General features: G+C 43.8%; 1 protein-coding gene across 1 annotated transcript in view; it reads left to right on the top strand.

Moving 5' to 3' along the window:
- The window catches only part of KIF5C (kinesin family member 5C), a 172,612-nt gene that overhangs the window by 111,143 nt on the left and 43,191 nt on the right, over window positions 1-18,278 (top strand). The window contains exons 12-14 of the mRNA XM_059927129.1: window positions 9,903-10,078; window positions 15,581-15,649; window positions 17,311-17,517. Of these exons, the coding sequence (XP_059783112.1) occupies window positions 9,903-10,078; window positions 15,581-15,649; window positions 17,311-17,517 (452 nt within the window). The remainder of the gene's footprint in view (window positions 1-9,902; window positions 10,079-15,580; window positions 15,650-17,310; window positions 17,518-18,278) is intronic.

Below are 18,278 nucleotides of genomic sequence, written 5' to 3' on the forward strand. Positions count from 1 at the left end.
CCCTATAGGGTGAGATCCTACCTAAGCCCTTAACTTACATAATTCAGGAGAACTAATGTATGGTTTCTGACACGTGATAGACTTTCATAAATGTCTGTTAAGTAAGCATGTGTTTAATGCAGTGCCGGAGATTAAAGGGTGAGTGGTCAGGCATGGTCTCTGCCCTCATGGAGCTTGCAGGCTGGTGGGGGAGATAGGCTCCAACCGCGATGAATAACCGTGTGATGCTAGTCTGTGCTGTTCATCAAGAAAGGAAAGTGTAAGGTGCTAAGAGTTATTACAGCAGAGGGCCCTGAGCTTGACTCAGGTCAGCAAAGATTTCCCCCAATAAGTGACCTAGGGAATAAGATCTGAGAGAAACAGAGCAGTTAGCTGAGCAAAATATGTGAGGGTGGAAGTGCGGGTAGGGTGGGAGGAGCCAGGTTTACAATGACCCTGAGGGGCGGGAGCGCGAAGGCCAGTGTGGAGATCTGGGGGTGGGCGAGACCGGCTGAGATGGGTGAGAGGGACAGACAGGCCCGTACAGGGCTATGTAGTCCTTGTTCAGGACTTTGGTCATTATCTTGGAAGCACAGAGAAGCCATTCAAGGATATTCAGCTGCAGATCGTATGATGAGATTTGCATTTTTGAAGATCCATTGGTTGTGTTGGAGGATGGGCTGGAGGGCGTGGGAGGAGGGCTAGGACCTGGGGTGGTCTTCCAGGGATGAGATTATAGTCGTTGAATTGAGAGACAGGGCAGTGGAAAGGGAGAGAGATGGATGGACCAGAGACGTATTTAGGAGGTGAAATCAGCAGGGCTTGGCGAGGAGTAGGCTGTAGGGAGAGAGAGTGTCAAGTTTTCTAGCTTGCTGAGTTGGATGGAGGGCAGAACTGCTCACTGAGACAAGAAACACAGGAGAACCAGAAGGGAGACAAGGGAGGTGAGGAGGGGAGTTTGAGGTGCCCATGCAACATCCAGGTGAAAATGCCAAATAGGAAGTTAGGTCTGGAGCTCAGGGGAGCTGCCACGGATCTTTTGGAGGTAATTGAAGGCATAGGTAGGGATGAGGTCCTCTATAGACTCCTGAAGAGAGGAGAGGGAAGAGAAGAGGGAGGGTCTTGAGAGACCCCTCCACTCACCCCCACCATTACCATGTAATCACTGAGTGATTAAGAGTAGGGAGATCCATGGAGCTCTCCTGTCCGGAAAGCTAACACTTTTTTTTTTTCTGGAAGCAAAAGTTTTCAGATGTAGAGAACCTACTGTAGTGGTATAAAAATGTCAGGCAGGAAAGGAGACGGGTGGAGGCATGGTGGAGTGGTCCTTTGAGCAGGTATGAGTGAAGGACTATATTAAGGATTAACTGCACATCCAACAAAACCCGGAGGCTTTCTGTCCTGTTCCGAGACTAGGCGTTTAATCCTCCAGCAGCCCTTGAGGCAGGATAGGAGACTCGCTCAAGGTGACTCCACAGGGCACTTGACTCCTGAATTCATTCTCTTTCCCTTGTGGGTGCAGCCTGCCTGCAGCCCTGGTGGTTTGTGTTTAGGCCACGGAGATGAGTGTGAAAAGGAGGGACTGGAATTCCTTCTGTGGTGTCCCGTGCACCCTGATTCCTCATGGTCACGAGGGCACGGCTGGGATATGTCAACTAGAGAGCAGGGATTTTGAAAGGTGGAGTGGAGAGAAGAGTCAGTGCCCTCCACTAAAACCCAAGTGGCAGGATATTTCCAACTTTCTTTTGAAATTTGGTACGCACATTGGTTCTAAACTTGTGGGAGGGCAGCCGCTGAGTTCACTGCGGTGACGGCTACGCATGGATATTCCCAGGTTGCAGTCAGAACGTGATAAAGGAGCGTTGTCAGCTGTGTGCACCTCCCTTGGGAAAGAGATTCCTTTCCTTGCACAGTGTTTATAATTTAAAAACTTGGCTGCTCCACTCCAGCGGTAGGAGAGTAGGAGAGGAGGGGTGTATCAGGGAAAAGCATGCATGCGTGTGCATGCCTGTGCTTTTGCCTGTTTGCTGTTATACAGAATGAAGTAGGAATACAAAGGAGTAGGAAAGGCAAAATAATGTGATGTCTCAGCGGCCAGTTGGGCCCAGGCAGGTACTGTAAATAAGTGAAGAGCGGTACGTCTGATACAGTTGGCCACAGGAGAGAGCATTCCCTGCCCAAAGTCATTCAAAAGCCATGAAATACTATCCTATTACGTGCCTATAGGCTGGTCCTCACCCCATCCCCACCTATATTCTTATAGCTTAATGGGCTACTTCCGATGCGAGCTTGGTGGTTTTCTCCACTGGGTGTAGTAGAACATTGATTCTCAGAACATGGCCTGGGACTCGTAGTAATGCACATACCACACCAAACCTTAATTCATTTCTGCCACTGCCATTCAGGCAGCGTGGCCCAGGGCATGTGCGTGGGAGCTTAAGGGGGGGGGGGGTCACGCCTTGTTTTTACAAAGCAGGAGTGGGGAGAACCCTCCACTCTCCTGGCTCCATTCCCCACTGGGCCAGTGAAGGTCCTGCCAGCTTAAACAAAAAGAGAAAGCAGGGAACTACATTCAGTATCTTGTAATAACCTATAACGGAAAAGAATCTGAAAAAGAATAGACGTGTATGTATAACTGAATCACTTTGGTGTATGCCTGAAACTAACACAACTTTGTAAATCAGCTATTCTTCAATTAAAAAAAAAAGGCTATGAGTGACTCACAGAACCGAAAGAACAGCTGAGGAACTGGGCTTATAAGGGACCACACCTGGAGTGGATCCCCTCTAAACGTGTTTCCATCCTTGTCTCGTGCGTTGGAGACCCAGAGGCCCTGGAGAGACGGAGGATACTGCGCTGGGTGGTGTGCTTTGTCTGGGGAAGGACAGGACACGCTGATGTGTTGTCTGACCAAGACTACATGCACTGGAGGGGATAATTCCTCACAAGGCAGTCAAGGTGCTGTTGTGAGAATGGGTGTTGAGTGTCTGAAAAACAACACATGTCCACCACAATCTCCTAGTGACATCTTGTGGGCTAAAATCGATGGGCAGTCTTTCTGGAAATCTGGAGGCTCTGTTGGCAACTTTAGCCTCATGGAAATTTGTTCAGCCTGCTTGTTTAAGGACAGATAGAGGGAGTGGGCAGCTGTCAGAAATAGGATCTTTCTTTTTTTCCAGCTCTGTTGCTTGTTGATCGTATGTACAGAAAGGATTCGAACCATCCTGTAAGTGGGGATAGATTTAGGTAGTTCAGCTTCCACTTCACCGCTGCCCCCTCCTCCTCAATCCATCAAGAAGACTCTAGACAAGAGGATGGGGAAGGAGGGCTGAAGGCCCAGGGGCATGATGCTTCGAGGGGGCTTGAGTCCATAGTTCCCAGTCTCTGCCAGGTCAGTCTTTACACATGCCCTCTTCTCTGGTACTTTTTTGAATTTTGTTCTTTAAAAAAAATGATAACTTTTTACAAGGGCTTAAGTCAGAAAAAGAGGCCCTGGATATCCAGGTGTCAGAAGCGCAGGGAAATGACCTGATGAAACTGCATATCTGCAGCATCTCTTGCATAATATAATATTTTCTAACAGAGTGGATGTAGATTTACCCCATCTGCTGAAGTCATGCAAAGAAATTATTTCATCCCAATCTGAGAAGGTGTGGAAAAATCAGCAATCTCTAGAGCAGATTTGTTCTCCAGATTTAAAACCTGCCAGGCCAGCAGGCTTGGTTCCCTAAGTAGCTAAATGTGTAACCTCGAGGCTGATGGGGGCTCCGTGGAACTGTGCAGCCTCCGTAGTTGGGACACAATTTGCTTTTCTGGCATTAAATATGTAGAAGATGCTGGCCCCCCTCTCAGACTCATGATTATTGTAGAACTTCAGAAGTTAGCATTTCGTTTGGGAGCTCTAATTTGTTAGGCCCTCTTCCTTCTTTTGAGAGCACAACGAAACACTAATAGAAATACTGATCGCTAGGAGAATCGTGTGGCCTGTTTAAGAAGAATGTAAAGAGGATGCAGAGTCCTGGGTGACCAGTTTATTAGAAAATTACTGCAGAAAGGATTAGAGAATGTCTTAAGCTTCTTACAATATTTTGAGGAAATACGGTAAAAGATGCTATTTGAGTGCAAAATAATCCCATAAAGGAATGATTTTTTTTTAAACCTCCCATTTATATAATGACATCTTGTATCCAGCTGCTCTTACCCATCTGGCAACTTAAAGATTTCCTTTTCGTTTCTTTGATATAGAAATTACCTGCCATTAGGTCTGCCACTGGGCCTGTTTAATTGGTATTAAAAGAAAGTGCCTCCTTTGCCAGATCTGATCTGGTTTCTGGCGGAAGCTGTGAGTGGCCAGCCAATCTTTGCCCTGGAGCTGCAGAGAGAAGCCAATTACCTTACTATGTTCTCCAGAGGCTTTAGGGACTCAACTTATGAAAAGGATAACTAGCTTGTTGCTACTTCATGTGTGAAATTTTAATGAATTACTGGCAGTCTAATGGTTTTCTTTCTTTCTTTTTTTTTTTTGAAAAAACAAAACCCCGAAAAGCCTGTTTTAGCATTTTTTAACTAATAGCACTAACAAGAATTTTTGATTAGTCTGTCATTCTTGTTTATTGCAGTTGATGGATTTCTACTTTTTGTGGAAATGTTATTTATGCCCTCTGGGGGGGTTTTCATTTTATAATTAAAGTGCTCTGCAAACCTTATAGGTATGCTCCAACTGAATGCTCCTGTGTACACACAAATCGTTTTAGTCCTTAAAGGTAATTACATCTGACAATAGGAAATTAGGAAATGCCCGAATGCTTATGTAAAAAAGGGAAATGTGGGCTTCCCTGGTGGTGCAGTGGTTGAGAGTCTGCCTGCTAATGCAGGGGACATGGGTTCGAGCCCTGGTCTGGGAAGATCCCACATGCCGCGGAGCAACTAGGCCCGTGAGCCACAACTACTGAGCCTGCGCGTCTAGAGCCTGTGCTCCGCAACAAGAGAGGCCACGATAGTGAGAGGCCGGCGCACCGCGATGAAGAGTGGCCCCCGCTTGCCGCAACTAGAGGAAGCCCTCGCGCAGAAACGAAGACCCAACACAGCCAAATAAATAAATAAATAATAATTAAAGGTGCTAATAACTTTAAAAAAAAAAAAAAAAGGGAAATGTTTCTTGCGGGGGTGGGAGGCGGAGTTTTCATTCTAAAATATCAGATGCTTTACCATATTATAAGCTCTTTCCTTATAGACAGCAGGTATAAATCCTCAAGGGATAAACTAAGAGAAATTTGCTATTCATGCAAAGGAGAATAAAAATAAAAATAGATGCTAATCTTCATTTGTGATCCTTTTCTTGTTCTCCTACCTCCAGATTTTAGGGCATTATTTCTCCAGGGTTTGTTTGCAGCTGTCTTCTGTGTTACAGTCAGTTATTCCGTAATCACCTCATGGGGGCTTCTCCGGAGACCCCATCCACTGCATTGCAGGGAATATTCTCCATTAATGCTGTGAGATTGCCATGGAGACAGATTGCCTGGTGTCAGGTCCTGCATAGTGCTGGGAATTTACAATCCCCAGACGTGTTTGTGAGCTGGACAGTGTAGTTACCAGGGACGCTTCTGGAAGTCATTTCCTCGGTCCTTTGAAGGGCAGCGGTGTTTGGGAAAACCTGTTCTTGGTTCCTCTCTGGGCAGGAGCTGTACTCTCCCCCAGACACCCTCTGCTTTCGTTCCTGCGTGTTGCTGCTTTGTTCTTCTTGGCGTGAACGGCTGCTGCAAAAAATAATCCTGACTGCCTGACCTTTAGAATAAAAACTGGGATGGGCTCACTGTTTAGATGTAGATTTGTGGGGGACATGTTGATGCTTCGATTCAGAGAATTGTTCAAGGGAAACCAGAAAACCTGCTATAGGTTTCAAATATTGTTTTCATAATAATAAAAATAAACCCAAATATTGTTTCCATAATAATAAAAATAAACCCAAATATTGTTTTCATAATAATAAAAATAAACCCAAATATTGTTTCCATAATAATAAAAATAAACCCAAGTGGGAAGCAGCGGCATAGCACAGGGAGATCAGCTCCGTGCTTTGTGACCACCTAGAGGGGTGGGATAGGGAGGGTGGGAGGGAGGGAGACGCAAGAGGGAAGAGATATGGGGATATATGTATATGTATAACTGATTCACTTTGTTATAAAGCAGAAACTAACACACCATTGTAAAGCAATTATACTCCAATAAAGATGTTAAAAAAAATAATAAATAAATAAACCCTAAAGGCACTCGTATGGCTGTATTGTATTTTTTGGGGGAACTGAGCTCTAACTGCCAAAGGTATTGTGAAGACCCCAGAAACACTGATCTCAGGATAAGTAAAAATGATATTTTATCTGCAAAACCTAAAAAGTTGACAATTCGTCAGGAAGAGGAGGGGATAAGAGATGGACTTTTGTGTTTTTTACATATACTAGTTTAATTAATCTTTAGAACAGTGCTGTGTTAAAGGCATTGTTATTTCCTCGCCTTTGCAAAAAGCAAGAGGTTAAGCAGGAGATGGCTTGATAGTAGCTAGAGCTGTAGAAGGTGCAGGGTGGCTTAGTGTCCCGCTTTGGCACAGACTGTGTTTATGCAGTGTCTGTTGGTCACTTTCAGGTGCCTCAGAGCAGCGTCGGCTAGCTTGTTGAACCTCTCTAAACTGGGACAACTCTGGAACTTTGTAATGCTATAACTTCTCAGTGGAAGAAGAGGGCAGCTTTAGGGATAGTCAAACCTGTGAATTTTGGTTAGAGCAGGTCACCCACTGCTAGGTTGTGGGATTCATCCCTGACTCCTGCCCACCCAGACAAATGGAAATACGCACTGGGCAACTCCTTAGCTCACCCCAACCTCACGATATCACTGCCTCTGTGGCCGTTTGGAAACAAAGAATGCAGGGAATATGTCCTTTTCAGATGTTTTTGTATCTTACCTCTGGACTTGGGCTGAATTGGCCTGTGGACAGTATGACTATATTCTGGCTGGTTTCTGGTCTAGTGCAGTTAAGAATTTCATCTTCATTATGCTTTAGCTGGAAGATCAATTCATACTGCACTGGATTGCCCTGTTCACAAATTTCAGAAGCTAGGATTGAAAAATTAGAGATACAGTCATGATCCAAGTGGGGGAAGGACATTTACCAAAGTGTTAGTGGTGAAATTCTCTAGAGAAGGAACAGAGTTGGGAGGTAGAGGTGAAGGAGGGCTTTCAAGTTTTAGTATATACTCTATGGGTAAAAAAAGATATTTACATATATATTTTTATAATTTTATATATATATATAATGTTTTTTTTTTTTTAATGAAAGCTTCTTTATTTATTTATTTATTTATTTTTGGCTGTGTTGGGTCTTCGTTTCTGTGCGAGGGCTTTCTCTAGTTGCGGCAAGCAGGGGTCACTCTTCATTGCGGTGCGCGGGCCTCTCACTATCGCGGCCTCTCTTGTTGTGGAGCACAGGCTCCAGATGCGCAGGCTCAGTAGTTGTGGCTCACGGGCCTAGTTGCTCCGCGGCATGTGGGATCTTCCCAGACCAGGGCTCGAACCCGTGTCCCCTGCATTGGCAGGCAGATTCTCAACCACTGCGCCACCAGGGAAGCCCCGGGTCTTCATTTCTGTGCGAGGGCTTTCTCTAGTTGCAGTGAGCGGGGGCCACTCTTCATCGCGGTGCACGGGCCTCTCACTGTCACGGCCTCTCTTGTTGCGGAGCACAAGCTCCAGACGCGCAGGCTCAGTAGTTGTGGCTCACGGCCCTAGTTGCTCCGTGGCATTTGGGATCTTCCCAGACCAGGGCTCGAACCCTTGTCCCCTGCATTAGCAGGCAGATTCTCAACCACTGTGCCACCAGAGAAGCCCCTATATATAATGTTTTGAAGCACACACACACACACACACACACACACACACACCCTTAGGAACTAGAACACGGTACTGCTTTTATAGCCCATGGACACAGCAGGCTGTAGATAATATAGATCCTTTAATTGGATGAAATCCGGTCTGCACACTAAGGTTGTTGATGGACGCTTCAAACCAGGAATTGGAACTGAATGAAATAATGATTTGGTTCAGATTCAATTCAAAGGCTATTCAGATATTCCGGTTTTGTTTCAGGTCAATAATTTTAGAAAAAGGCTTAGGTACAGTACAGTGTAGTTGAGCTTCCGAAGAAAAAAAGGTTGGCTCAGTTTTGTATTCAGCAAAGTAATCATTTATTCCAGGCTTTGCTTCAAGTTGCTGCTTCAAATGGAACTGTGATACCAAGGTGAGATCATTGAGTGTTAATTTTATTTGAAGTGGAGGCCTATGGTACCATTTTGTGATTATCAAGTGAGATGGTGGAGTCTTAAGCAGCAAAGCTAACCCTTCACAAAGTGCTTTGTTTATATTGAGATAAATGTACACAATCAGTGTTCAGGTGGGTTTCTTTTTTTTTTTTTTAAATGCAATGGTATTTTTTTTTTTTTAAAGCACTTTTCTTTTTTATAGCTACTTTATTTATTTATTTTATTTTATTTTTGGCTGTGTTGGGTCTTCGGTTCATGCGAGGGCTTTCTCTAGTTGAGGCAAGTGGGGGCCACTCTTCATCGCGGTGCGGGGACCACTCTTCATCGCGGTGCGCGGGCCTTTCACTATCGCGGCCCCTCCCGTCGCGGGGCACAGGCTCCAGACGCGCAGGCTCAGCAAGGTGGGTTTCTTGAGACTTGATATATACTGTTCATGAAGCCATGGATTAGGAGTTCAGCTCTTCTCTCATTTGTTTCTGGGTGTCTTTTTTTTTTTTTTTTCTGTGAGAAATTCCCTCTGGCTCAGGACAGTTTTCCTGGGGAATTTCCACAAAATGCATTTTACCGGCTGAGAACTGGGTGAGGCTTGGAACGTTGCAGACACTCACTGATTGTAGCAAACTGAGTGTGAAACTGATGGTAAACATTGTGATGGAAAAGTATGTTTGGTTTTGGTTTGCTTTCCAAGAAGATATTTAAAAGACACAGTTGAGCCACATGGTTTTCATAGACTCCTTTTTATGCAGTCTGTCTTTGCAAGGTGGTTTTCTTGTTGGGGATAGCCGTGGGCCAGCTTGAGAACTTCACCTTTTCCCTCAACTTGCGTGGTCACATTTGGTACTACTTCCTTCGAAGGCCCCATAAATGCTCCTCTGCAGACCGAGAAGCGGTATGCAGAGTGTCTGCATGATATTCTAGATGTGCTGCTTTTTCTTTCCTGGGATTACCTGATATCACAAGAAATTATTCTATTTGAACTCTCCAGTTGAGACCATTAATTCTGACTTCCTGGGGGAGAGGGTGGTAGTGGGATGTGCGTTTGTGCGATGTCAGTCAGAGTTCCCGGGTCCGGGGCTACCCTGACTTCCTGTTTCAGAGTCAGAGATTCTCAGAGTCTGAGGATTTGGGCCCTACGGTGTTCTATTAACAATGGCGAATTTGTTGCTTGATTTGGCTGTTTCTATTAATGAAACAGTAACCTAATTAATTGTAATTAGGATGCCTCAGAGGTCTGTTTCCCTTTGAATCAATCGCTAGAGAGAATATGATTCTAGTAAAGCCCTAGCATAGTCCTCAACAAAGAAAATTGTATGCAAAATTTCTGGGTATCGCTGCGAAGTTGGAGAGCTTGTGTGGTTGATGGAACCAGTTTACTTCAGTGATGCATCACGAGGGAGGGAGTGTTACGTAGTCTACTTCTTCCTTAGACCCATTTTGGTCAATTCACTACGACCTTTCTTGTCAAGTAGAAAGAACACAAGCTATAACTCTCTGCAGCAGTTCCTTATTGTGTCTTCTGTGTCTTTTTCACGGGAGTGACTATTTTTTGGAACTCTTCCTGGAGGGCTGCATGCTGCATTTCTTCAATCCCTAACTCCTCTCGGCTGTGCTTTGCAGGAGAAGCTGTGCCGGAGGATGAACAGATCAGTGCTAAGGACCAGAAGGCCCTGGAGCCCTGTGATAACACCCCCATCATAGACAACATTGTTCCTGTGGTTGCCGACATCTCTGCAGAGGAGAAGGAGAAGTATGATGAGGAGATCTCCAGTCTCTACCGACAACTGGATGATAAGGTCTGTAGTCAGAGATTATAGACCTCACACTGGTACAGAAACTAAAAGTAGCAGGTCCTAGATTTACTGGCTGGAAGCAGCTCAAGCCCCACGGAACTGATGTAGGGCTGCAGACTGATGTTTGTGCCTGTCTTCCTAGTATTTACCCTAGCTCTTCATTGGGCAGACAGACTCAGGGAACTGGATTCATGTGGAATGGAAACTTGATTGGAAGAGTGGAGTGTTGGCCTGGGTAGACAGAGTCCTCACATCTAGAAATTGGATGGGGCCTTATCACTGCATGAGAGTAGAGGCTGCGTGATCTTTCTTTAATTGTCCCTTGTTTTCTTCTCTGGGCCTGTCCATCACCTCTTGGAAATTCCAGCAGTGTCCCAGCTATAGGGGCAAAGGTGGTAGCTCCCAAAACTCAGGTGTGTACTTTAATCATGTAGCTCTAAGACCCTGGAATGAGGAGCCAGTAGTAGCAGCAGCAGTAAGGCTGTTTTCAGGGGCATCCTCGTGAACGAAGTAGTTTGGACATGCTGGGATGTCTAATTTCATGGCAAACTTTTGGGGCTCAAAGAACCATGTCAGTGCACAAATTGGAATAAAGGAAAAGAGATCTTGGAGAACACTGTATCATTCGTTCCCAAAGAAGGTCGGGTTAGGCATCCCAGAGGCAAAGGAAATTAAATTGATGTTTCACGTGATCTTGGCATATTGCCCTTGGAATATCTAAATCCTTTCAGTTCATTTCATCAAGGTTGCTGATATTTTTGGTCTGATTTAATCTTTTCTGCTGTGGTTCAACTCAGAGTGCTTGGGGACACCTCTGGCTTGGATGAAGCAGCTTTGTTATGTTAACGTTGTCATTAATCTTACAGGCCTGTCTCTTCTGAGTAAAGCTCAGTCTGGTATCACCTTCACAAGGGAAATGTGACTGGTTGCCATAAGGAAGCTGGTTCTCTTTGTGCTCATGGCTCTGGGGGTTTGCATTACAACTGCAGTGTTCAACTGGGGTTGCCCTACCCTTTGGGTAACATTTAATAAGATATTCACACTGTGAGAGCTGCGTTAATTACTCCTTAGGCACTAGACATAGTTACCCTTCCATTTCTACCGAGGTGTTTTATGTAAAACCTCAAACAAAATGAGAGAAAAGGGAGATCAGTAAGTTAGTGAATAGTGTCTGTGGATTTCTCGATTTCTCCAAAGAAATGCTATTGTTTAATAGCATTTAGAATTGATGGTTCATTTTTAGTATCCCCAAAGAATCCTGGATGCGGGGTGATAACCTGATTCTGCTCTCTATTCTCTATGAATAGAAGCCCGCAGTGATTGGAATTGGTATCTTTTACCTTCGCAGCATGAGGATTTCTCTTTGCTCTGAGGGAGACTTTAGAGTCTTGAATCCAGCTCCTGAAGTGTAGGAAATGCCAGGCCTTGGCAGTTCTCAGTTGGTAGCTGGCAGAGGTGACCCTAGAGCCTCTGCCTCCTAATGACCAACCTAGGACATTTTCTGTTATATCATTTTCCTTTAGCGTGTGTTTTGAAAACCCTGTTAAGCACACATTCTGAGATTAGCATGTGTGGTCCATCACAGGGTGATGTTGAGAGATCTGGGAGAGGACTGAGCCCCAGAGCCTCAGCCTGGGGAGGGGGGCACCAAAGCTAGTGGTTTGACCTTCATATCTCTACCCATGGATGGCCTGATTATGACTTGTCAGCTGTCATTCTTATTTGTTCTCCTCTTAAAGGTTCTAGGAGCTATTTCATGCTTCTGATGAGGTAGGTGGTGTGATACTTTTGAGAATGCATGAGTCGGGACAGGGCACCTTCATAGATTTTTAGTGGCAGCACTGAAAGTATTTAAGTCTAGATGAGAGGCTAGCCCAGGGTGGTTAGATGACTTACATCAGCTGTAGGTGGCAGAGCTGCAGTGAGATTACACATCTTCTGACTCCCAGTCCAGTGCTCATCCCATTTTGGCCTGAGCCCTTGAAATGAGGAACATTTCAGCCCTGATGAATTTGTCTAGAATGCGGTGGGAGAAAGACTATGCGGTCTCCTCCCCGCTGCCCGCTCTGTCCCTCCGTGCTGCCCCTCCAGGGGTCTAAGGACAGGTGCTCTTCCAGGCCAGCTCTGTGTGATGGAAAAGCATGCACTTTATTATTATTTTTTAATACTTAATTTTTTTTTTTTTTACAGAAGTATAGCTGATTTACAGCGTAGTGCCAATCTCTGCTGTACAGCAAAGTGACTCAGTTATACACATATAGACATTTTTTTTTTAATATCCTTTTCCATTATGGTTTATCACAGGATATTGAATATAGTTCCCTGTGCTATACAGTAGGACCTTGTTGTTTATCCATCCTATATATAATAGTTTACATCTGCTAATCCCAAACTCCCAGTCCTTCCCCCACCCCCGCCTTGGCAACCACAAGTCTGTTCTCTATGTCTGTGAGTCTATTTCTGTTTTGTAGATAGGTTTATCTGTGCCATATTTTAGATTCCACATACAAGTGATATCACATGGTATTTGTTTTTCTCTTTCTGACTGACTTCACTTAGTATGATAATCTCTAGTTGCATCCACGTTGCTGCAAATGGCATTATTTCAATCTTTTTATGGCTGAGTAGTATTCCACTGTATATATACGTACCGCATCTTCTTTATCCATTCATCTGTCGATGGACATTTAGGTTGTTTCCAAAAAGCATGTACTTTAGAGTCAGACCTGTGAGTTAACAATGCTGGGACCTGGGCCGATGACCCACCTGCTGAAGATGTTTTTCTCATCTGCAACATGGAGTTCGCATCTGTTACTTTAAAAGGTTTCATTGGGGAGTAAAAGTTTCTAAGACGTAGCAGATGCTCAATAAATATTGGTTTCTTTCTTTCTTTTCTGTCTTCTCCCTTTGTTTGCTTAAGGGAGAAGCCACATTATATATGGTATCAGAGGGGTGGTGGTGCAGAGGTGGACTGAAAGCAGAGTTGTAAGATAGGCAGCTTGGCATTGGCACTGTCTCTCTTATTCCCCATCACCTTTCCAGAGCTTCTGTACTGTTGGAGTTGTAAGAGAGGAATTAAGTGTAAGTAGAAGTGGAAGTTGAACCTCATTTCCCTGATTATCACTGCAACAAAAACATCTTTATAATTAAAGGTGACCAGTGACCTGTTGACGGCTCACTTATTTCATTTCAAATACCAGAATATTTTTTGAAAGGTGCCTGGAAACCCATTATCCATAGACCAGGTCTTAACAGTTGGCATCAGAGTGAGCCTGTGTAAACATGTTCTAAGAGATGAACTTGAATGTATAGATATAGACTGCACAGCACATCTTACTCTGAAAGTTTTGAAAATTAAAAAAAAAATCACAGTAGACTATGCTAATTCCTTAGAGAAGTTGCCTTAAGAAAGGGTAAGTGTAGTTTTGGAAATGTCTCTGATATAAGTGATTCGTGTCCTTATAATGTAATCCCTGTTCTTCATCCTTCCCAGATGGGCTAAGGGCCCTTAGTTTCTCACGGTACCTCAAAAATCACTGCATCGCAGCCCTTCACCTGTCAGGAGCAAGCCTGCGTCTCAGGCTTTGGAATGAACACAGTATAAGAACAAAGCACTTGCACTACTGTTTTGCTTCTCTTGTGATTTATATCACTTGTAGCTGTTGCTCATATGTCCCAGGGGAAGAGATGGTAGCTCCCCCATGTTAAACTTCTTGAGTCTTTTATGTTAAGATGTTTAATATTTATGTGCGGAGGAACATAAGCACAAAATTGTTCCTGGTAAATGACATTCTAAGTTTATAAAGTAGAAGAGAAAATATGCCCGACGTATAGTCTTATCACTGTGGAAGTACCATTTTTGGGGGGAGGTTTCACTCTGATATAACTTCCCTAATTCTCCTGCCAGAAATCTGACTTGAAGTATTTTTTAGAAGCATTAAAGAATTTTAAATTGTAAAACAATTTTCAAAACTTCAGAGTAAGATGTGCTGTGCAGTCTATATCTGTACATTCAAGTGCATCTGTTAGAACGTGTTTACACAGGCTTGATGCCAGCTGTTAAGATCTGGTCTGTGGATAATAGGTTTCCGAGCACTTTTCGGAAAATATTCTGGTATTTGAATTTTCTTATACATAAAATAGGTGAGTTGGTGTAAAAAGTTCAGTAGAAACAGGCTCTCCCTGAGCAGAGAAATAAGCCCCAAAGATGTTCTACACAAAGGAAAAGGAAATGCAGATCTCATAATATTGGTGTTAGAATTTTCTTGCTGCATGGAAAGCATCAAGTTGTGATTTAATAGATTTTTACATTTAATCTGATTTAAATGGATGCACAGACACGACCAAACAGGCAGGAAAATATCGTGTGGAAAACTGAGGTTCTGCCACCTAGGCCCTTGAGTTTCTTCTCTTACCTCCCCCCCTGGAAAAGGCAGAAAGCACAGTGCAGGTTTCTTATGGGCTGCACGTGGAAACACCTGGGCAGCTCCTGGCACAAGGACGGACACAGTAACACTGAACTGGACCCGACTCTGCTTGGGGTTTAGACCCCAGAAGCGTCACCACAGAGGATTTTCTCCTGTTCCTAAGGGAGAGGCACATGTGAAGCCAAACTGTCTTCACAGGCTGTGCTTCACAATTTCGTTGGAACTCATGAAAATCTTCGTAACCAAGACGGAGTCTCACGCGGTTAGGCGCCGTCTGCCTGCTGCTTTCTGCACTGGGTGGACCGCGTCTAGGGAGGGGAGAGACAGAGATGCCTGCACGGGGCCGCGAGAGGCGGCAGCTCTGGCTTTTGTGGCAGCAACACCTAGTGGCAGAAGTTGAGAGTGAGAAGAGTGAACTTGCCTGTGGGGAGATCCTTTCCCACTTCAGTGACAGGCCAGAAAGGAAGCAATCACGTTTCTGCACACCAGCTTCCTTGAGGTTTTTTCAGACTGGTAAGAAAATTAGCTCCTAATCAAAGGGAGCTCTGTAATGCCAAAGATTAATTCTCTAGTAAATGTTTTCCAGTTTCTCCAAGTAAGAGGTTTGAAGTGGAAATACTGGTCTCTTCTACCTATCAAATGGCAGTGTTCCCAGTCACAGATGTGTTTAACAAGATTTGGGACATGTATGTATTACAGTGCAGGTGGTTAGAAACTCACTCCCTTATTTTTTGAGCTAGGAATTCACTGTTAACATCTTTAAGCTGGAGGGATAGCTCCAAAGTTCCTTTCGGTTCCCAAGCCCTTCATCGCCGATTTCTGGATGAGCAGGAATTGAGCTGAATGTGTAGGATATTGTATTTCCCAGAATATCCAGATGTTTCATTGGCTGAGCAAGGTGGGCAAAGTGGTATTTTAACCAGCCTCTCTTCTGCGGGGAAGCACCACACCATTTCCTTCATCTTATCAGGCAGCTTATAGCTGGCATCCTGGTATCTGACGGTCATCTGTTGAGAAACCAGGATAGCAAAAATGACATAACTAACCACAAAAAAATAAATATGATATTTCGTTTCAGGATGATGAAATTAACCAGCAGAGCCAGCTGGCTGAAAAGCTAAAGCAACAGATGTTGGATCAGGATGAGGTAAAGAATGCAATAAAAATTTTTTTTTACAAAGTTCTTTTATGACTCTGTTGTTGATGTTTGTTCCAGAAATTTAATTCGCAAAGAGTTTTTTAAAATCACTGCATCATGTGAAAATTTCTTGGAAGATTTCCTTTCAGTGCCTGCTGAAAGCTGATTTTTAGGGGAATTTAGAAAATAAATGTGACTTCCTAGAACTCTAGGGTTTTGAGAGTGCATAGCTGGCTGCTACACAGTCTGTGAAGGGCAGAAATAGAGGAGCTTGGAGGTCGGGCAAGGATGATCCTGTTTCCTCATACTTAGGGCCCAGCACTCCTGGTCTGTGCCACTTCCGCCTCTTCGGCTTTGCAAATCAGACAGCTCAGGTCTTTGATCTACACCATGTTCTTGTGCTGTCTTGTAGGAAAAAAAAACACCCCCAAAACAAAAGTAGAAGGTAGACGAGAGGAAAGCAAAGAAGATAGGGGTCCAAGTGCTGCGTTAGTATATATGTGATACGGTAACGAGGAGGCAAATTTTTTTCAGTCTCTTCCTGGATAGCATTCAATTCTCCAGTAAATGTCTCTATTGTATTGTGTTTTGCCAAGTACTTTACAAATAGGAACCTAAGCAAAGAACAGATAGCCAATGTATCAAACACAGATGATTCGTAATTCTCTTACTGAGGACATCTAAGTATGTTTTCTCTTTTGTGCTTTAGGGTGCTTTCTGCTTTGTTGCTAAAATGCTGTGAGTTGGATCATATGATGCAATTATAGCAAGTGGCTTAAGTTCATGGCCCCAGTCCCAGCCCTCTCGTAGACATAACTCTCTCTCTAACGATCTTTTTCTCTTCCTCTTTGTTGCCCTTCATCTCTCCAGGACAATGATTATGCCCTCTGCCCAAGCACTTCCCTTGGCAGGAACCATATTTAACCGATTCCCCTTTTAACTAGAGTTGAGTCTTCCATTTGCTTTGTGTTTCCTGCCCTCTTCCTCCCATTCTGTTGCTTTTCATCTGCAACTTGGTACAACTGCCTGTGATAACCTTTCCTTTTTTGTTACAGTTAAAACTCTTAATGTTTTTTTTCTATACTATCAAGGCAATATCTGTTCATTACAGGAAAATCAGAAAATACAGTAAGCACAAAAATAATGAAAGTATCCATAAGCTCAGTCATTCGCTTTTAACTAGTGTTAATGTTTGGGGTATATTCTTCTATAATCCATGATGAATATTAAGAAAAATTAGTGACTGCCCTTTTATACTGTTTTGGTTGACTCTGAAATCGACCTGTTTACAATGTGAAATAATGATAATAGTAAAAAGCCATGTAAGTATTATTATAGTCCTTGGAAATTATTCCTCCTCGTCCTCTGTTCAACTTGTGGAATAGCCAGCCAGCTACAAAGTGTGGTGATTTTTGATGTGTAATCAATTCTTGGAGTTAAGCCTATGTAGCTTTAAATAAGAAAGAAAGAAAGAGAAACAGATTTTCAAAACAACATGCTATTTTTTCATTTAGCATCTGGATATATAGTAGCATGTCTAGTTATCCTGAGCTTTTCAACTTATTTTCTTTTATCTGTTTTTTTAAAAAATTACTTTATTTTGGATAGAGCACAGAGCATAAACTTTTGAACATTCGATTCACCAGTTCCATGCCATCTAATTTCCCCAGCTTTTAGCTTCCACAAGAAGAGACTATGAGAAGATTCAGGAGGAGCTGACACGTCTCCAGATTGAAAATGAGGCAGCCAAAGACGAGGTGAAAGAAGTTCTCCAGGCCCTGGAGGAGCTGGCTGTCAATTACGACCAGAAGTCACAGGAAGTGGAGGACAAGACCAGGGCCAATGAGCAGCTGACAGATGAGCTGGCCCAGAAAACGGTTGGAGCATTTGTGTGTAGGGGGCAGGACTTCCTCAGCAGCCAATCGTGTACTTATATTAATGTTTGCTGACAGATATTGTATAGCAAGGCAGTTGGCTGAGTGCTTTTTCAGTGTTAGGCATAGATGCATTCTTTGAAATCCTCCAATTATTGAAATACTTTGTGTAAGTGACTTGTCCATTCCCCCCGGAACTGCATGTCGGAACTGTTTCATATCTAGGGGATTTGTAACACCAGCAAGGATACCCTGTAGGATAGTAAAGAGAGCGCCGACTTTGGAGCCAGAAAAATCCTAGCTAAAAATTTGACTTTACAACTATTAGGCCTTCGTCGAGACATTGAAACTTGAGTATTCGTTTCCTTATCTGTAAAAATGGCGATAATAACATGTTCCTTTCAGGGCGCGAGAATTAGTGACAGTTTACATAAAGCACTTACCATGGACCTGTGCATACGCTACAATCTTAGCAAATAAGTCTCAAAATATTTTATTAACGGGGGAGAGTGGGTGAGCTGTGGAAGGTCTGGATTTCACTCTCCTTGTTTACACCCTTTCCCCGGAGCTTCTTGTCCTTGCCTAGGACCAAGCTGTCCTGGTTTGTCTGTTGTCCTGTTTTCAGCCAGTGTTTCAGTCTTCACGTTTCCTAATTTTCAGATTCTCCCAGCGAAAGATGCTGCAGGTTCTGCTCAGTGAGCTAGTGGCAGAGGGCCAGTGAACATTTGGTGAGGTGGCTGGTGGTGGGATGTGTCCATTTTGTC

The sequence above is a fragment of the Balaenoptera ricei genome, chromosome 7, assembly GCF_028023285.1.
Source record: "Balaenoptera ricei isolate mBalRic1 chromosome 7, mBalRic1.hap2, whole genome shotgun sequence".
Classification (NCBI taxonomy): domain Eukaryota; kingdom Metazoa; phylum Chordata; class Mammalia; order Artiodactyla; family Balaenopteridae; genus Balaenoptera; species Balaenoptera ricei.